Source organism: Corvus moneduloides, chromosome 14, assembly GCF_009650955.1.
Source record: "Corvus moneduloides isolate bCorMon1 chromosome 14, bCorMon1.pri, whole genome shotgun sequence".
In the NCBI taxonomy this organism is placed as follows: domain Eukaryota; kingdom Metazoa; phylum Chordata; class Aves; order Passeriformes; family Corvidae; genus Corvus; species Corvus moneduloides.
The window spans coordinates 4089783-4111348 of record NC_045489.1 but is presented as its reverse complement, the minus strand read 5'-3'; the positions used below and the strand labels follow the sequence as shown (position 1 = coordinate 4111348).

General features: G+C 41.1%; 1 protein-coding gene across 4 annotated transcripts in view; it reads left to right on the top strand.

The window, feature by feature from the left end:
- DACH2 (dachshund family transcription factor 2) overlaps nt 1-21566 on the top strand; it is a 250069-nt gene that overhangs the window by 178733 nt on the left and 49770 nt on the right. For all 4 annotated transcript variants that reach the window (XM_032124108.1, XM_032124106.1, XM_032124109.1 and 1 more), the window contains exons 4-5: nt 10577-10732; nt 14118-14290. In XM_032124108.1, coding sequence (XP_031979999.1) covers nt 10577-10732; nt 14118-14290 — 329 coding nt within the window. The remainder of the gene's footprint in view (nt 1-10576; nt 10733-14117; nt 14291-21566) is intronic.

Below are 21566 nucleotides of genomic sequence, written 5' to 3'. Positions count from 1 at the left end.
GAGGAATGAGGTGGGAGGGATCAGGCCAGGCTTCCTGGAGTTCCCAAAAGCTGAGGAGAGGAGGGTTTTGGGAAAGACCGGGCTCTTTACATGTGTAATGTATGCACTTGGAATATTGCAGACTAACAAAAAAATCACTGTTCTGAGCTACGTGCTAAAACCTGGTTTTGCAGAAAGGAACAGTTTAACCTCAGCCAAATTTACAGCCTCACTAAGGCAAAACAAGGTCGATTTAAATAAATGTAAGTATAATTTTTTTTTTTCATCCTGGCATGTTTGTCTCATAAAAAGTGAGCTATTTTTTTTGGCATTTGTAGAAACCTAATCCAAAATGAAAGAGTACATTAGGTAGAGTTAAATTGAAATGTTGGTTGACCTCCAGGTAGCAGGGAAGAGCACACTGTTGAGGTTGAGCAAGGTTTTTCTTCTGCAGAAAATCACTGGATTTTGCAGGAGTTCTGTGAGGCTGAAAAGAGATAACTTCAAGTGATTTTAGCTTTGAGAATTTACAAGAAACACTGTACTCTTTGTATTGTATAATAAAAAGCAGCTATATTGACAATTCATTACAAAATAAATCTACTAAATTGTTAATCTTTTAAGATACGTAACATTTGGCTTCTAAAATCTCTTCTGTGCACTGATACTGGGCTTTTGTCTTTATCTAAGGAGCATTTTTCAAGTAATCCATAAAATACTTTTTTTAAATAACTGGAGACAGCATGGATGCAGAAAAAAGTGCAGTTTCATGAAGCCTTTCATCTAAGACCTAACTAGGATAGAATCACCTGTACATGAAACCAGAAAATTAACATGTGCTGGGTAGTCGGGCAAACATGTCTGTAAGCCAAAGCTGCCTCTGCAAATACTGGATTTCTTTCTAAAAGGGATCTTGCATTATTTGACATTTATGAAAAACTGTTAGAGTTTTATGTGAAACATGTAGTGGCATTTCTTGTGGCAAATGTATGTTACTTTACATTTATGTTAAACCCCATATGGGTGCATTTCTACATGTTTATGTATGAACGTATCTCAGTATATTTGAAATAAGAACTGCAAATCAGACTGCAGATTTGTGCCCTCTAATTTGGAGGTTTGTAGTCTGACCATGTTCACTTGAGATTTAAATATCTTCCAAGATATTCAAGCTTGATTACTTGGCCTCACCTGAATAATGTAGCTTAGAACTAAGGCTTTTATCTGAGTAGCTGTCTTTGTATTATGACTAAAAAATCTTACCACTTCCAAGATGTTTTGTAGAGGAAAATGTGTATTTTAGAAGTTTCAAAGGTTTTTTGGACCAGTATTTTTAAAAACTGGCATCATTTATAAAGTGGAGGTTCAGCTGCAAACTGTGGGGCTTGGCTTTAGGGGGGATCATGGTTTGGGGTTGTTGCTTGACCAATTATGTGGGTAGAGGATATTTGCAGAACAGAGGTAATGAAGACATTTGGAGCTGTGGAATGACCAAGGCTGTCTGTGGCACTGAGGGAGCAGAATCCTTCACTTTTTGGACAAAGCCCTGGGCTTTGGAGCGCTGGGAATGCTGAGCTGGAACCACAGGTACTTTGCCATAGGTGTGCTGGGACAAAATGCATCTCTTTAAAAACCTCAGCAGAGAGTGGGATCCTCTGTCCTTTTTCTTTTTAAACAGAAAACTGCCCAGAATCTCAGAAGTGAAAAACAGATCTTTAAGCTTTGCAAACTAAAGAGCTTTGGGAAGAGTGTATTTGTCATTACATTTAATTTGCACGTACCTCACCAAAGAAAAGGCCAGGGGAGCCAGGCCGAGAACACAGCTGTACAGGCAGCTCAACTAATTGCCTCTCCATCCTCAACCTCATTTATCTTCATTTCTTCCCAATTATACCAAATTATCAATAGTCTCTGTTGCATCAGAGTCTTAATCCCCTTTATTCAGGCAGCATTAGATAGTGGCAGATGAATTCTTGGAGGGAGTCAGGGTAAACAGCCATGAAATGCCACCTCTGGCAGATGGCATTGCTCACAAGAAATGTGACAAAACATTTGGAATTTGTTACCAGGCATTGGTATGAGAAGGCAAGCTGTCAATATTTTTTTAAATGATAATCAAGGTGGTGCATACTTATACCACAAGCAGAAATGAATCCTGTCCAAAACCTCAAGCTTAGTTAAGTTTAGCTTGGCACTGTGCTATTCTGTTTTGTTGCAGAAACCTCTCACTTTCTCTTCTTAAGAAGTATTTTCACTTTATCAGGTATTGATATCAACATTTTAATAATGTTTGTTCTGATAGTAGTTGTTATTTATTGTTTTGTATAGCTCAGAAAGAAATGCTAGTTTGAAGACAAGAGTATCCTTTACACAATAACAAGTTTCGGATGTATTTTCTTGAATGGTTTATTTGACATTGTTGATCATTTCTAGGGGTTTGATCTTCTCCTTAGAGAATCTAATGCAAAACTCCCACTGGTATTCCTGGAGGAGATGGGAATACCCAGTGGCCAGGCTTGCTGAAGGAGAAAAATGCTCTGAAAAACAAAGATGGATTGAATGTGTGGGATGTCCAAGTGCTGTGGTAGGAACCTATTCAGATATTACTGTGAGCACAAATGAAAGTGGTTGGGGAAGGAAATACAAAGTTGGCTGCTAAAGTAGTTCCAGGGGGGTTTTGTGTGTTATTTTTAGGCTGGCATTAAGTGGAACACAGTAGATGTCCCTGCTGACCTTTTGTGTGGATTGGGTTTCTCACGGGCTCTCTTGGTTCTGGCAGCGCTCTCAGTTGTTTGGAAATCAGAAGTGTTTAGTGCAAGGGATTGACTGTCAGGTGTAAGAAACAGAGCACCTTCAGAATGGATGTGTACCTGGCCAGAGGTCCCATCCTGCCACAGCTTGGTGGAACTGTGCAAGAGGCTGCACTCACTGATCCTTTGTAGAAACTGGGACTGTGGCACTAAATCTCACTAGAGCCCTTCTTCTACATAAAAATGTGTTGGGCATCCCTTGGCAGCCTCTCATTCTCTGGTAAAATCTCCAGTGAGTTTGGTGCAGATGCTGGAGGTTTGGAAGACTGTCCAGGTGTGTGTTAAGGCCACAGACTTTATTCTATACTTTGTATTATATGTAATTTTTTAGTATTAGGAGATTTTGAGAAGATTATAAATACATGATCCATTTATGTCACTGCAGATTAACTCAGCAGATTGCCATCTGTAACTTGAACTGTTCTTAATAATTATTTCAAAGAAATAGTAAATGGTGAATTGTTGAAGCTCAAGTAACCTGGGTTTGTAACAGTTACCTGTCTGCCCTGGATGTCAAGATATTCTCAAAGCCTCTCAGGGTCAAACTAAACTATCTGCCTAGTTACAGTCATGGTAAAAATACACAGTAGATGTATCTCAGTGGTTCTTTCAGTATGTTCTTAAATATGGGAGAATATTAAGTAATTTGAAACAAGGCAGAAAATTGTAAATTGTGGTGAGTGAGGCTATGGGTGATGATCATCACTGGAATACAAATCCTGGTTCCCCGCTTGCTGGCTGCAGTGGTGGAGTTCAGAAGGATGTATGTTTTATCCTTTCTGGCAGGCAGCCCTGCAAACTGTATTCAAGATCTGAAAGTTAAGCTGTTTTATTTCTGGCTTGTGCATCATCAACAGTAATAAAAACATGACAGACCAGAATTTTGACCTTCTTTCTCTCTGTGAAATGAATGTGTTTCTGAAGGCAGGCTGTGGTCCTGCAGTAGAATACAGGTTTTTTGTTGATGGTCCTAAACCAGAAGAGATACCATGTTCTAGTACGTCATTCTTATCTTTGTATAGAAAAATAAATAGCAATAAAGTCACGCAGTTGTTACTAAAAATGTACTTCACGTTCTATAGAAGAAACTGAATAGAGTTTCATAACTTACTATTTAATCCACCACTAGAACTAGGAGATGTCAGGGGAAGACAACAAATGCCAAGTTAATCCTCCCAAAACACACCTTCAAATAACACAAGGTGGTTTTTCATACAGTGCAGGTACAGGTATCTAGCTCTGAGAGGTGCTTGTGAGTACCAGTGCATTTTAGTGACAATTTTTATAGGAGTTCATGTCTAAATTTCTGCCAATCTGATGTTTTGTCTTGTTAAATGTAACTTTCACAGGGTGCTGTGGTTGTGGAAGTTGAATCACTGAGGTGTATTTGGTGTTCCAGAGTACAGCTGCCGGTACTGAAGGTGATACTGAAGTTGAATTGCTGCAGCCAGTTGTTCACCTACACTGGTCACAGAAAACAGTAGAAAATTCTTGGTTGTGTTTTAGGAGCATTTTTGGGAATACAGTTTGCAGGGATGAATGGCTCTGTGTGGTGTGAGAGGGAGAACAGGTTTTCTGCTGTTCAGAGCCTTGGACACCGAGCACCTGGCTGTAATGGTGAGATTTCGTTTTGGCTGGAAAGGCCCATGCAAGGACAGCCACAGCTGCCAAGGTAACTGGCACTGAGGAGGCTCGTCTGGGGCTGTGCTTCAGCACCAGAATCATCCATCAGCACGTTGAAACCTCAGAACGCATTTCATTTACCACCTTCTTGTTTCTTTGTTCACTTTAAAGGAGGCAGTCGATGGTTTGAGAGGGATGGTTAGGTTCCTAGATAAATATTGCAGCTCTGCTTTTATCTTCTCAAAAAGTATCTTCCTGGAATTAATTGTTCTTAATTAAATTGGCATCAAATATTCTGACATATTCCCAGTTACCTTCAATGTCCTGTTTGCTGTGAAATAAACTTTGATTTTCCTGTCATCAAGACTTTCCGAGAAGTTTAGAAATGATATTCAGATTTCAGATGCCTTCTTATTGTGTAATTATCAACAGATTACTTCACCTAAGTCCTGACAGACATATTTTTTAAGTATGACTGACTGATGGACAGATTGGGAATTGCTGAATTAATGGGCACATTTCAAAGCCTTGGCAGGGCTAAGCAGTAATTACATCTGCTGAACCACTTGATAAGTTTTTGGAAGTAGCCCAGTAAAGCCATCACTGGATTTCTTGAGTTTTAATATCCTACCCTACACACTTTCATGGCTCTCTTGTAGGGCACAATCCAAAAGTTGATACAGCCAAATAGCCACAGGCAGACAAATCCATGGATTAAGGCTTTAGATGCATTGCAGATCTGCCATTCAGATTTTCAGATGGGTGTAATGATTTTGGGGGCTGATTAAAAATCTTCTTCCCATTTTTAAAGTCAAAAATTTCATTTGGGAGTAATAAGGGACCACACAAAGTGTCCACACTTGTGTGGCCTCTGTAAATAACATTATCTACTGCCAGTACAAGGGACAGAATTTGGGGTTAAATGGGTCATAATCCTGACCCAGAGCAGTTTTATGGTTTTCTGACAGGAAACTGACAGGTGACCAGGTATGAGACCTGGGTGGTCTCTTCCTGACCTTCCTGCAGTGAGATTCTCAGTTTATCAAATATGACAAAAATTGTTTCTGACCTAATCTTATCTTCCTGCGACACTCAAAGGTTGATGCCACGAAAACGTTGACTGAAAGTTGTAGGCGGAAATGTTTGTGCAGAGGATATTCTGTGTAGACCAGAAAAGTGACCATTTTCCCTAATATCAGGGTGAGAGATTGGGATATTGGTAAAATAGTCTGGAACACCAGAAAACACAGGGATTAGGAGTGCTGGCAGAAAGGCCTGTGTTGTTTTGAGAGTAATGGGGTTCTGTATAATCCAAACATTTTTAAAGGCCCTGTATGTGCTGGACATTTAGGAAAGAAGTTAGAGGTGAGAAATACTTGGAATTACCAGTGCTGAAATATCAGTGCACTAAATACTTTTTTCTTTGCAGCTGTTGTTACGCTTAATATGCCCAACAGGATGAAAAATGTGTTTAAAAATAATTGGAGAATAAAATTGGCCACTGAAGATGGTATTGCTTTTTACAATTGGAGTTCAATTTTTCAGGAATGTATCACAACAAAAAGTAAAATGACAGACATAGATTGAAACAGTGTGGTTGTGGAATTCAAAGGTAGCTCTGACAGAGAGGATTTCATTTAGCTCAACCAGACAGATTTAAGGCTGATAAAATGAATTTGAAACCAAATGAAAAGAAACTGTCACCGAATTGAACTCTGATTGCTTTCTGGAGATCTTTCAATACCTAAAACCAAGACACTAATTTAATCACTACAGGTATGTCTTCACCAAAAAAAAAAGAAAAAACCCAACAGATTTTGGGGTTTTGTTCTGAAGAACAGAAATGCACAGAGAGGCTTATTGCTAGAAAACTTTTGGCTTTAAGAGGTACCTTACCCAAAGTTAATGATGGATGAGTAGCAGCATTTTCAGAAAAAATGAAGCTGAGCTTATCACTCGCATTTCCTTCCAATAAATGAAACTTAAGCAGAGTCACTTCACTTACAGACCTGTATGTGATGGTAAATCACCTTCCAGTGGGGTTGTGGGGGTCTGTCACTGACAGCAGGTGTATGTATTGCTTGGGCTGAATTTCCCTGTTTATTCGTGGTACCTCTGATTTAACTCCTAGATTCACCTGATTTCTGCTTAGATTAACATTAGTGAGATTCATGCACTGGTAAATAACTTAGCTCAAATAACCTGTTCAGACTGGTAAAATACCAGGTTTAATTTATGATATAATAAATAACTGCCCACACCCACATGGAGTCCATCTTCATCTGTGCCCTGCACTGCGTTTCCCTGGACAGTGCAGGCACTCAGGCCTTTCTTTAACCCATACTGTGCTTTTAGATGCACATCTGAGAGCAGAGCTTGCACCACACCTCTGCTGTGTGCTCTGAACTGGGTGGGTGAAGCAGCCCAGACTTGTCTTCCCCTTTATCTTGGCTGTGGTCAGGTACCCACGAGCTCTGTGCGTGCACCTGCGAAGCATCAGAGCTCTGGGGGGGCAGGTCCTCGTCTCTCTTTCCCTTCTCTAATGCTGAGTACAATCTGTTCTGGGACAAGATCGACCAGAATGCAAACAAGATAAGGAAAAATTACCTTTCTGTCCTTCAGTTTTATCTGTTGGAGGCAAGGTCATGTGGGTAGTGGGTAAGAGTGTCAAACGTAAAGCTTTTGGTAAAGTGTATAAATGATGTATTGGCGTTTTGACAAATAACAGACTTCTGGGTGCTCTAATAATATTCCTGTGACACTCATGTATCAAGTTACTACTATTTTAAAATGAAATATTCTTTCTCATGTAAAATAAATAAAAAGTTGTATTTCTCTTCATATAAAAGAGGTAGGTCCCATTGCTCTTCTATCTCATTTTTCTTAGTAGTGTATGTTTGCTTTTTTCTATATATTTTCCCCCTTATGTTTTATCTACCTAAAAGAAATCACTTGAAATAACATCTCTGTATATATTATAAGCTCATCATACAAAAGACAGGATTGAAAATTAGAAAAAAAAAAATTAAAATCAAAATGTGACATCTTTGCTTTATGGATGGCACCCATTTGGACAAAAAATGGCAATGAACAGAAATCTGAAAAATTGTGGTTAAACACGAATTTGAAGCATTAAGAAGGATTCAGTTTTTCTGGATGTATTCACTTCTAATTGTTATGGCAACAAAGAATTTGAAAATACACATTGATATGTTGCATGCCAGCTATATATTTGCTGATCAAACATGCTGACAACTGTGTCACCAAATAAGAAAATCGTGTGCTCAAAAATAAATACCTTTTTTTAAATTGCGTGGCATTTAAAGGACTGAGTATGTCACCACAGGTTTGCATGTTACATACTTGCTTTACACGGTGAATTTGGTTCTGGCTTGCTGAACATTTATATGTAATCTTTTTCTTACCCTATGGGCATAGATGCTCCAGGGAAGAATGCAAATTTTCTTTTAAAATGGTTATTTTTTAGCTGTGCAAATGGACTGTGGGTAGGATGAATCAAAGCTCTGTGTGGTGTAGGGCACAGGAACAGGACCATGAGCCCTGACTCGTTTCCAGTTCAGTTTCCTCACTGGGGAGGAACTTCCTGATTCTGCCCCTCAGGTTTCCCAGTTGCAGCTGATCACCCTGCCCTGATAAAACACTCCACACCTGAGCAGTTCTAGGTAAAACTGTTCTAATTATTATTTTATTTTTAAGAGACTTCCTACTCCATAGTAAATGCAGTCCAGATGGAGAGATGGAGCTGTTATCTGTGGGGTACTGCAGGCTAAGGATGTATTTCATTTAACACCCACTTTTATTATACATCGTACACTTGGCTGTATTTTTTTCTTTCTCTAAGGAGAAGTGATAGGGAACATAAGAATACAGGAATGGTCTGTAGAGATAAGTGTATTGCAATTTATTCTTGTGTTGCTGGCACTGAATACTGGAGCAGATTTACAAGTGGAATTTGCAGAGGGAAAAAGTTATTATTGTCCCCATCTGTAAGGAGAACTGGTCCAGTGATTTGGACTGTGTGACATAATTTAAATTTGGTTTCCCCTTCCATTGCAGATTTCCTGGGTTTCCTTAAGCAAGTTGTTTTTCTTCACAGGGCAGTTCTCCATCTGTAAATTGGGAATAATGGAATTTTCCTCGGGAATGTGCAGTGGTTGTAGAGCTGGGCTCAGCGAACTGGTGGGGCTCTGGTACTGCAGCCTCAGGGCCACGAAGCTCTGAAAGTCAAGAGAAACTTCCAGAATTAACTAAATGAGCTGAGTTTAGACCGTCTGTGTTCAGGGCTGGAACTACCAGGGGCAGAGGAACACGGGGAGAGGGAAACTTTCTCAGATGCAGGCTCAGTTTTTTCTCTTCATTCAGAAATCTCCGTCAGACTGTCTTGGGCCTGATTTTTGTGGCCAGTGCCCTGATCTGAGAAGTTACAGCTACAAAATCTGTTCCTGAGCAAAAAAGTCATGGAAAAGTATGTGCATTTTTTGAGGAAGAATAGAGTGTAAGTGTCAAATTTGTTGACAAATCATATGGAGAAGATTAAAACTCACTAGATAAAATCAAATGCTTGACATTTCCTCAGAAAGTCCTTCGTAAATTACACATTTAACTTGTGAAACACACCAAATAATACCACCCCAGATTCACGATAGTCAAAGTGAACGACTTCTACACTATATAGCAGTCAAATGTTATTTGAAAGAGCTGATATACAGTATATTAAATAACAAAGATGCTGACACAGCCTCAACTGTAGTAGTTCTAATTACTGCACTACACCATGCTATATTATATCACATGGCATAATTTAGTGTATCTTTCTTTGTCAGTGTATTACTCATCATTTTACAAATTACAACTCTTTTATAGGAAGGTAATTCATACTTGGACATAGTGCTAAAATGATGGAGTGTTTTCCTTTTTTCTCAATCACTGATCTTTCAAACTTTTGCATTTAGCAGTATTAATCATGTTTATTAGCCAAGTGTTGTCATAAAGAATGGAATCTCTCTGTTACTTTCATATTCAATTAAAATGGTTTTTTGCTTTCTGCCTCTATCTGCTGCACTCCAGTAATCTATTTACTTACTCTAATTGAGATTCTTGTTCATAAATTCAAAACAAAATCAATACTGCAGTTACATGTTTTTGTAACGATCTATAATCTAAGTGACAGTGTGGGGTGTACCTGAGAGGGGGGTGATCTTAAAATACCTTTTAACTCTAGAAATGTTCAATCTAACTTTTTTTAGGTGTTCCGTTTTGTGGACCAGATGTATTTTGGAATTCACTAACATGCTCTACTTAACCTGCTGTTTAAAAGGAATTTATTATGCAAGTGTGTAATACTGAAAAAACTACAGTCTGTAAAATTGCTGCAGAACACTGTGTCTTCAGCAGACTAGACAGAGATTCGAGACATCAGGTGCTCAGTTTTCTAGACTTTGTGTTTGCTGTAGACAGTAATTACTGTGCATAATAGATATCTGGACTCCTAAGCTGAAATTCCTGAATATTGATGATTTCCAAGCACAGCCTGTGGCCGGCTCATTTAACCCAGCCAAGTGAAGGATTTCACATGGGGCATCCCCAGGGTCAAGCCCAGCAGTGGAGCGGGAGCTACTGAAGCTCAAAGATAACAAAGCTCGAGGATAAACTGTTGTAAGCTCTTCAGGGGTGAATTTCAGCTGGAATGTGGTGCCACTGGAGGGAGGGAATGGCCGAGTGCCTCCAGGATTGGTAGTGCAGAGACCTGATGAGCAGGAGGGTGGACTCAGATGGGTCTCTGGCAGGGACTGGTGGCCTCGTGTCCTATGATAGCCGGAGATTGTGACTCAGCCTCTCAGATGTTCCTGTTCTGATAATTTTCTTAATCATGACTGATGATTTCATCCTCAAACATTTAGCTTTTCCTGTTTCCAGAAACCGGTGTTTTGAAAGCTGGTGATGCTGAAAGCATCTAAAAATATTTTTTTCCCTGGTGCTTATTTATTAATTTAGCTTTTGAAAAATTCAGGTGTAGGTTCCAGGTGCTGTGCCTGTGCCAGGTGCTCAGCTGTGGTAAGGAGTGTTGGCTCATTGCTAACCAAGCAAAATGTCTCTAAATAAACGTACATGCCACTCATGGTTTGTTGTGCCCTGTTTTGCAGGTGGGAGTGAATCCTCCTGGGATAAAGACAAGCTTCAGTCTCCCATTACGACAGGATCCCAGCACAGCATTGGCCACCCCACACTGTCAGGGCAGTCGAGCCTTGGGAGTGCACACCCGCTCAGCCCTCTCCAGCAGAACCACCTGCTCACCAACAGTACGTACTGGGATCCTGCTGGGAAAAAACTGCCTGGAGCCCCCCTGGGGCTGGGCTTGCCTTCCTTCCCAGCCTCAGGGAGGGGGGGAAATGATGGGAGACACGTGAGTGACAGGAGGGTCAGTCCTTCCACTGCTGGCTGCACTTGAGCCTCATGTCCAAGCCACCCTCTGGGATCAGTCCAAGTCCAAGTGACTATTCCCTCTTGGAATAGTCACTCACTACTGGGTTTGGGACTGCTAATCTTTACTTGACATTTCCATGGCCTGGAATGAAAGGGAAAATAATCATAAACTTGCTTAAAATTTTAGCTATGTGAGAAAATTCTCTTCCAGATGAAAATGCTGACCCACCAAATAAAATAGGAGAGCAAGGAATAAATGCAAAATGTCCAGTTAAAAAAGGTCATCCACTGAACCCAGCTATCCAAAACAACTGGAATAAAATGACACAGGTTGGATTTGGAACTTACAGCTCCCTTTAAAGCCATCTCTTTTCTTTCCCTTAGGAAGGGAGCAGGTGGGAAGCCATCAGTTCCCCTTCTTTGTGCCCAAAGAGGGAAGGAAGGGAAGTAAAAACTTTTCCAAGAGAAACGTTTGGGATTAACATTTTAAAAATTAGTGAGGAATAAAGTTATTCCAGTGGTTGACGATGGATGAAGAATGAAAAGCTCATTATTTATGAACTCTTGTTGCTTGTTTAAGCTCTTCATCCTGAAAGTTCTGAAAGCTGATTTTTGGTGTTAGTTGTAGTGGATGAGTGACATTTCTGGCTCCTTACACAATTTGAGGAGTAGTCGGTTCATTGTTACCTCTGTCAGGCCCCAGACTTGAGTAAATCAAAGCTATTGAAGTGACTCCTACAAAACATGTCTGCTTTGTTTGTGGGAAGGTATGGACCTGAGCATTTTGGGTCAAGTGTCAGTAGTCAAAAATCACCAGGTCCTAGAAGTCCAATTCTCTGTAGTTTATCCCTTCATTTTATATTCTTGCATAAGTCAATACCTGGATTTCTCTTACAGACAGGCATGCTATGTTCTTTGCTCTTAAGGATATTTTCCAGTGGATTTTGTAGTAGTAGGTGAATGTCTATAGGCTGTTAAAAGGTTTACTGGATGTCAGACATTATGCCCAATGATTTGCAAGTGCAGGATATATTTTCCTCATAGTCCTCTGAAATGTTTGACGGATTGTGTCTTAAAACTGGTGATGTGCTGTTAAATTCTGTTTGTAGTTTGCATTTAGTTTGCATGTCAATTGGACTTTAAGTAGACATACAACTCAATGTGGCCAGATGGTGTCTGGGAGTTTTGGAACTCTATAGAGGATGAGGAAAGATTATTGGGCTGTTAAGGGAGATCTGCAGGGGAACAAAGGCTTATGGATGCAGGCACTGGAGGGGATTTTCAGTGTGGTTTGAAGTGAGGGGAGATGTATGTGGGCCTTGCTTATTGCCTATCATAATTAATATTGGCGTGGATCATCATATAAAATAGAGAGTGAGTCATTAGACATCACAGTTGTTGATCATGATATGCTCATGTTAAACAGAAATAGTGTGGGAGCTGGGAATAGTGCAATTCTGCCTTTCCTGGTGGGCACCGTGGTGTTTTTATATCACTGGAGTCAAATTCTATAGGAATAACATAAGATATGTCAGTCAGTGGTATTTTTTATTGTTAGTTCTGTCATACACCAAAATGATGACTGGCCTTCTCCTTTAAAATAGTTAGGATAGAGCCAAAAGTTAAAAACTTTTTAACAAGAAACAATCTCAATGGTAAGTGGTAATGACTAGCTTTATGTTTGTGTTATTTAATACTTACACCTGAATTTTTTTGATGAGGATTTCTAATCTAAATGTCATTTAGAAAAATGGCAAGACATTTTAGTCTGGCAGAATGAGTCATCCTATTCTTTTTTCTGAGAAATTAATTTTGGCCCTAAAGTAGCTATCTTCAAGTGGTTCCTCTAAAGAGCTCTTGAATGCACAGTAACCTGGAACAATTTTTTGAGTCAGTTGGTGTCTTGGTCTTGCTTTCCGGTGCAGTCATTACTAAATACAAGAAGTAATATACATGCTGAAATGGATATTAATGAAGTATGAGAATCCAATTCTTGCTAGCAGTAACTTCACCTTTTTGGCAATGTCAAGATCTGCAAGTTCGTCCAAATAAATTTCATACCTTCTTATATTGGTTTATATCCGTAGCAGAAGACAATTTAAAGTGACATTTTGAAAATTAAAACCTCTGGCAACAATTTTAACCTCTCATTACATGTTGCAGTTCACAGACCTTCTGTACAATCGTTCAGTGGTGTCTGTAGTCCATGCCACAGCCTCCTGGATTCAAAAAAGAGAGTATAAGGATTTAGTGTGACATTGCTGAGAAGTAGTAATAGGAAGAGGAGTTGGTAGGAGTGTATGATCAGATAAAATTATTAATAAATTATCATCTGATGTATTGGAAAACACGCAAATTATATGCATGTTTTGTGGGGAGTTTTTTTCTTTATTTCTCTTACTAAGGAGATCACTGAACTGGTACATTCATTTTGTGTCACTCCCCAGCTGTGTGTTCCTCTCCCCAGCACAAACCAGCCTTTCCTGGGCTGCACAGACAGTTATCCCTACAGAACCCTGGAATTGTTAGGATGTACTGCTGTTGGGTGTGAGTGATGGATGTGGCAGTGGGACGTGGGCCCTACAGGGTGTCTCAGTGACGTGGTGGATGTGGCAGTGGGACATGGGCCCTACAGGGTGTCCGAGTGACGTGGTGGATGTGGCAGTGGGGTTATGGGCCCTACAGGGTGTCTCAGTGACGTGGTGGATGTGGCAGTGGGGTTATGGGCCCTACAGGGTGTGTCAGTGACGTGGTGGATGTGCCAGTGGGGTGTGGGTCCTACAGGGTGTCCGAGTGACGTGGTGGATGTGGCAGTGGGACGTGGGTCCTGCAGGGTGTCTCAGTGACGTGGTGGATGTGGCAGTGGGGTTATGGGCCCTACAGGGTGTGTCAGTGATGTGGTGGATGTGCCAGTGGGGTGTGGGTCCTACAGGGTGTCTGAGTGAAGTGGTGGATGTGGCAGTGGGGTTATGGGCCCTACAGGGTGTGTCAGTGATGTGGTGGATGTGCCAGTGGGGTGTGGGTCCTACAGGGTGTCTGAGTGAAGTGGTGGATGTGGCAGTGGGGTTATGGGCCCTACAGGGTGTGTCAGTGATGTGGTGGATGTGCCAGTGGGGTGTGGGTCCTACAGGGTGTCTGAGTGAAGTGGTGGATGTGGCAGTGGGACGTGGGCCCTGCAGGGTGTCTCAGTGACGTGGTGGATGTGGCAGTGGGACGTGGGCCCTACAGGGTGTCCGAGTGACGTGGCCGTGCTCTCCGCAGGGATAGACCTGCCCTTCATGATGATGCCGCACCCCCTGCTCCCCGTCAGCCTCCCCCCGGCCTCGGTGGCCATGGCCATGAACCAGATGAACCATCTCAACACCATCGCCAACATGGCAGCGGCGGCGCAGATGCACAGCCCCCTCTCCAGGGCTGGGGCCTCCGTCATCAAGGTAAGGCACCTCTCCCACCTGCTCAAAGCTGCTCCTCTTGGCTTACAGAGCATTTGCAGTGACCCTCTCAGGGAGGAGAAGGGTGGGGCTGTGAGGTCACACTGCTCCAGCTCACCTGGGCTGCTCCCGACACTGAGCAACACCCACCACTGCAGCCAAGAGGTTCAGCTGCTCTCATCTGTCAATAAGTCTGTCATGTAATTAAAAATGGACACTAACACTCGCTACAGGCTAGACTAAGATCTGTGAAAGCTCAGTAACTCCTCTAAAACGTTGTTTGAAGTCAAACTTAAGAGAAAATACTGTACGACATGACAGGAATTTTAGTGCACTGCAATTCCAGAGCAGGTAAATAGCAGAGAAAATCATCACAAGTACCGTAGCGAGGCTGTGGAACATGACAGGAACTCCAGTGCAGTGCAAATCCAGAACCTCAGAAAATTATCACAAGTACTTTAGTGAGTAGAGTCTCTGGTAGGCAAAGCTGAACTTCCTTCTGGTTGGTTAAAACATGTTCGTATTTTGAAAGGCTTGTTGTAGTCTCTACCAAGCAGGTTGTTCAGAAAGTTTCTTGCCTTTGTGGAGAGCTGCTGTCCCGCCACACACTCAAAAATGCATTAAAAACAAGAAATTTTCCAAGTACAAGTATGTGGGCTCAGTGCATGTGAAGGATTGGTGTGATGGGATTCTCTAAAACAGTGTGTCCACTTACTGAGCAAAAATTAAAGGTGTTAGCAGTCTGACTTGTGTGTGTGTGTCCATGCACATGTGGGTTTCTTGTTGACAAAGTAAAATGTTGTCAGCTTTGAAAGTTCATTAGTTTAGTCCATTTTTCTTTCGGTTTAAATACATGAGTCTACAGAGCTATCTGTTCTGGAAAGTAAATGTCTTCATTTCAATATTTGTGCTCATTTACAGTCATGTATCCTTGTCACTCTGGAACCTGAGTTGCTTTATTCTAACAACTCACTGATGTGCTGAACAGATCTTTATTGTAAAACATATTAATTATAGCGATTCATTATTTTTTCATTGAGCAAGTTCCTATTTCCAACATTACAGGCCAGTTGTGAGGATACATTAGTGAGGGTTGTGTTGTACTTCCTTTTGTCACAGGTTGGTGCTGCAGGAGATTTTGTTTCTAGATCAAGCAGGGAAAGAAACTCACAGTACCCAAGCACATTTTTCTTGTTCATGCCTGTATGTTCTGCTAGCAACATCCTCTCAATGGGGACAGCAAATGTCTCTCATCACATCCCTGCAGTAAAATACTGCATCCCTCTGAGGTTGCTGAGGTTTTGGAGAGGTTTGTTTTCCTTCTGATTTTCTTTCTGGCCCTGAGCAGCTCCAAAATTGCCTCAGGGTGTTTTTCTTTTTTACTGAGAGTCCACTTCCAGATTAGGGCAAATGTTGTTCTGAATGCATTGGTTTTGTTGACTTTTTTTTTTTCCCCTTGGATTCTGGGGAGGTTCAGAAAATTCAGGGGTGACATTTCTCATTAGGATCCCTACTCAGGATTAAGATCTGTAAAAACTTCTCTTTATCATCAGTGTACCTGAACAGTTGTTGGCTGGGTGGGGAAAACATCTCTTTGTGATGTCCAGCTGTCCATTAGGCAATGGAAGTCATTAAATTGTTAGATACTAGTTGAGGTTCCATTAATTTCAAACCATAACCTTTTCTTTACCTGTTCAGAGACCTCTTGACAAAACCCTAATTTAAACTGCAGTGGAATATTTGTAGAAGTAAACTTGCAGAAGCTTTGATTGTATTCTAAATGTTACCAGTATGTCAAAATGAAGATTAAATACATATTTGTAAACAATGCTAGTACTTTGTAATTTAAACTGCAGTTTTTGCAGGCATTTGGGTTTCAGGGTGTTATTTAGCAGGCCCTTGCTGATGTGAGTTACTCATTTACAGCAATTTTTTCCCCCTACACCCGCACTAGAGGATACACAGCATCTCCACAGCAACACGAGGTCTCACCAGCACTCTGGTGGGAATTATTTCCTCTCATTTTGCAGAGGAAAATGCACCAGTAGCCAGCATGACAGAGGCAGAGTGTGCATCCTTTGCTGTGCTACTCTCACCTGTCAAGCGGTGCTGCACCTTTCTCTAGTTTGTTCCGAGTTCTGAGACTGTAGATGAATTTTATTACAGTGTGAAGCTCCTTTTGTCCTTCCTTCCCTTATGTACAATCACCCAGCACAGAATGATGACCAGTTAACATGAAATTCTTGTACAAAATGAAACGTGTAAACAAAAAGCATTGCTGCTCCTGCTGTCAGTAATACTTTTATTATAGGACATTGTTGAAGTGCATTTAATAAGTACAAAACAAGGTAAGTTTTCAGTAGAATGCCATCCCAGCATCATGTTTTTACTTAAAATAGGAGAAAGGAATCAAATATATTGAGTGTGTGTCTGTTTCCATAGTCTGATGACTAAAATACCACTTGGCCTGTTTTCTATAGGTGTGAGAATCAGCTGCTTTATAAGGTTTTGAATGAAGTCATTATGCTTTTTATATCACGTTTGCCATTTAGAAATAAGCTGTTCTACCAAGATATGCATGATCAGCAAAGTTAACATTTAGTGCTCTAGAAAGAAATGTCATAACTATGAAACTTGATTTCTCCCTGACAGGAACACCATAAATTAGGGAGGCACAATGGCCAGGCTCACAAAACCTTCTTAGCCGTCTATAACGTGATGTGATGTGATTATAGCAGCACCAGCAGCACTGTGGCCACAGTCCTGGCAGTGCCCCTGTGATAAATCCAGCCTTACAGGGATTTACTGCACATCTGAAGGAGCTTGCTGTGTTTGAAACTTGGCTCAAATGGCTCAGAAGAATCTCTATTATTGGGGGTCTCATAGGGCAAAAGCAAAGTTTGACAGCAACACTGACTTCATCACTCTCTCTGTTCTCCCTCTTGCATCCATTGTCCTGTTAGTTCTTTTTTTTTCCCAGAGCTGTTCTTCAGCTGGACTTGCTCTGCAGTCCAGAAATGGTGTCAAATGAGAACCAGTCTGGGGTGGAATTTGGCTGAGTACACTTGAGTCATGGTTTGGGCTAGAAAGAGCATTGAATGCTTAAGGCCAGGTTGGATGGAGCACCCTGGTCTAGTGGAAGGTGTCCCTGCCCATGGCAAGGGTGGGATGAGGTGACCTTTAAGGTCTTTCAAACCCAAACCTATCTGTGATTCTATGAATAAATGCAGCAGTTTACTATCATAATACCCTGATACTCAGTGACAACATTTTCAGGTGTTCAGAAGGAAAGTTTGGATGAGCACTTTACAGAAAAGTGAAAGGATTTTTCACTGATGTTTGTAAAACACGCAGCTCCAGAGAGCAGTAGCTGCAGAGTGTGAAGATTTGTATTTTACAGTGCACCTGTAACAAATATGACCTTACATGACTAAAAACATACTGGTTTACACAAGTTCAGCCAAAAAGCAGGGAGAGGTCAGGGGAGAGGTTTGGGGTTAGGAAAGTGAAGGGAGGGCTGGCAGGAGCCAGAGCTGGAGCTGTGGCTGTGATAATCTTTGTTCACTGAAAAGCCACTTTCCCAGATGTCCTTGGGAACAGGCTGGTGGGAAATACCGTGGTTAGGCTGAGCTTGAAATTGTGGGAACCAAACCCAAACCAGGGGCCTCGAGCTGCGCCTTTTGTGTTGGATATGCAAAGAGTACTGAGAGTAATGAGGCAAAACTTCATGCCAGAGATTTGGGACTTGTTTTCTCCCAAATTTTCCTTGCTTCTGGTTTTAGTTACCTGACATATTTTACACTCTCCTTGCTCCTCCTGCTCATGTCTCACCCTCTTCCTCCTCATGCTCCCTCCCTTTCCTTCTGGCAAACAGCCTCTTTGGAGCTGCTGAGGGATGTGCTTCTCCCGAGTAGGAGTAGTTCTGAAAATTGGTTTCCTGCTGTCCATTTTTCTTCTGTTGTCATCCCCTCATGCTTGCTGTATTCCTGCTTTCCTCTCATTCTTTCTTGCTCTCATCAAGGTCCCAGCTATGAATAAATGGTGCTTTTCTTGAGTGCAAATGGGAAACGCAGAAAAAAGGAAAAGTAATTAAAAGGCTTTTAAAAAAAAATTAAAGCATTTTCATATTTCAGAATTCCTTGAGAATTTCAGCCCAATGTACTTTAGAAACTAATCTGACAAGCAGAGCAAAGCATTATTTGGACAATGGGATCTGGACATGCAGTAGAGATTTTTGAATCTTCTTCTCTTTGAGTTTTGTTTTTCTCCTGATTTTATGGGATTTGTAAAGGATATATATGACATGATTTTAAATTCCCTGAAGAGAATACAGATGGGCTGTGTAATTATTGCTGAGAGGTGCTATTTTCTGTGTGCTCTACAACTCACATTCATAATATTTACCTGACAGCCAGAAAAATGTGGCCATCTGAGAATTCTCTGAAACACTTCTTCTCACAATAGAAACATTTCCCACTACAGGCTTTGTAACATAAGTAATTTCATATCTCTCTGTGCATTCAATCCATTATGAATTGTTTTCAGAATATTGCAACATCTATAAAATAAAACTTCTCTACAATGTGTGTGATTTTTCTCAACGTTAGATTTATTCTGTCCTGTTCCATGGCACGTGTTCATTGCTGGCAGCTGATTCCTGATAGCCCAGGAATGGGACTGGGATATGTTAGGAGAGTGCCGTGTGAGTCACAGGAGTTTGTTTGTTTCTTATAAGGTTAATTTCTGTGGCTGTATTTGAGGCGGAGGAGAAGTGAGTGTTTGTATCTCTTTACTCACTGATTCAGAGAAATTACTCTGTTTAGGGATGTTCAGATCCTTTCAAATGGCATTAGATACCCTTCTCATCTCCTCCTCTGGAGGGAGGCTGTCCCTCTCCCTGCAGTGCCAGGAACGCCTGCCTCCTTACCACCCTCATAGGGAGGTTTTAAGCATTGAATACTTATTTTAAACTTCCAAGTGGAAAAAAAATCCAATCAGAAACACCTCTTTTTGCAGAGCTTGCAAAGGAAAATTGTTAGGCCAAGCACATTTAAGCTCTTAGTTCTGGCTCAGATCTTTTTAGTATTAGCTTAGTCATTTGCATTTGTCCTTAATAACTAATATGGCTCTCACGTAGATGAGGTAGAGCATTATCATCATTAGTCCTGCCTTTCCTCCCTTCCATGGCAGCCCTGGGTGAAACAATTCAGGAGAGGGGCACAAGTACCAGGTTTCCACTGTGAGATCCTTTCCAGTTTCAGGCACTGTTGTGCTCTCAGATTCAAAGTAAAATGTCAAGATCTTAATCCAGGAGTGAAGGTTTCCATGGCTGTCCCAGTGACTGCTAATTTAAGAAATGGGGAAGAAGGCAGCTCCTGTTTGGCTGTTTCCCAGCACCGTCTGATTAGCTGCACTTCTCTGTTTGGCTGAGCAGCTGGCAATTAATGGATTGATAGGAAGTAGTCACAAGGTAATGGAATTAGTGAGTGAACATCTGGTATTAAATTCAGTAAATGTAGGAGTTTTTATGATTTCTTAAATTCTGTGAGAAAATAATTGCCAGTTGACTACAACTGAAACAACTACATGTACACAGTGAAAAAAAATCACATTTTAAATGGCAAAGTACATATTTTAAGCGAATGACTTCCCAATGCACTGCAAAAGATGAATGGGATCCAGCTGGCTTTCAGACACACAGATCCTATCTTGGTTTTTAGACCAGCTGTTTACCTCGTTCATCTCCAGTACCTACAGCAATCACAGGTACTCTAGGTAGCTCAGAAGACTAACAAGTCAGCCCCAGTCTCTGTGTGCTCATTTCCAGGGTGGAATGACTCAAAATCCAAACCAAACTGCCCTTCTCTAGCCCGGAAACAGTGAGTGTGACCATCTCAGTTCTTGTTGGCATCAGTTCAGGTGTAGCACAGCTCCAGCTTCCTGTGGCAGGGCTGGTTTTTTCCTTAGAAAAGCCTAAATTCAGGAGTCCATCAGTTAAGGGCTGTAAAGTATAGAAAACTATTAAAAATGAGCTGGTTATTAGAATTCAGACAGCATTAGTATCAACTAAGGTCAATTGGAAAGAAATAAGTCTTAGTGTTAACTACAAAAAGGAAGTTTTAGCAATTCAGGTCTTTGCTGACTGAAATTGTGAATTGCATTAACTTTTCTTACTCTTCTCACTTGCTGAGGATGGGATTCAGCCAGGGAGGGGGGAGCAGAGGTAGCTCAGCAGGGAATTGGGGCTGGAGGTGGGGAAGGCTGCAGGCACACTCTGCCCGCCCGTCCTGGCTTCACAGACCCCTCCAGAGGAGTCAGACTCTGGTTTCTAAAATTTTTTTATTACTGTGTTGTCCATTTTGAGAATATGAATGGAGATTTTGCGACCACTGGGAGGTCGAGGTGTGGCACAATAAACATCCCAGTGGGGAACCAGTGTGCAAATTAATGCTGGGATTTTTTGTGCCAGAGCCCATGAACTCTTTTCTTCCAACATGGCCAACATCGGCTTGAAGTCTTTCTTACAGTACTTGGAAACTCTAATCTAGGCCTAAAACCAGTAGAATCTCCATTTTTCCTTTCTTTCCATTTCACTAGAGAGGGTGAATTCCAGCCACTGCAGAGCCCTGTAGAGTAGAACAGCAGTAGCTCAGTTAAATATGAAATATCAAGATAAATGTCTGAATAAAACATCCAGGACTCAGACAAACTTCCAAAACCTGCTTGTCAGCAGTGAAATGCCATTAAATCCTCCAGGAACTCATTAATAGATTATCATTTGGAAGAGTAATTACAACTACATTACAACTAAGAATAAAGAAAAATAAAAAGGAAAACCCAGCAGCATCATTTCTGTAAACTCTTGACATAAAATGAAGATCAATACTATAAAAAAATCAGAGGTAAGGAATTAAGGTCAAGATGATTATGTCAAAAATAGGTAAGCTGTTCATATATATTTCAAATAGAACTTGTGTGGATGCAACTACTATGTAGTGTTTCCTATTAATGGTGTGGAATACTCCCTCACAGGGGAGAGAAGAGGGATATTGAGCTGAAATCAAGGATCTGTCTGGAAATTGGGTGAGTTCATGACTTCAGTGCCGTTAAACTAAATCACAACTAAAATTAACAATGTCAAGCTCTGTAGCTACATTTTCTGAGGCAGAGAAGGACACTGATCTTTAGTGAGACAAATATATTACCCTTCAAGAGGATTAAATACTGGAAAAGTCCTTTTTGAGAATTTATGTTACAGCTCTGTAAAGGAAGGAAAAAA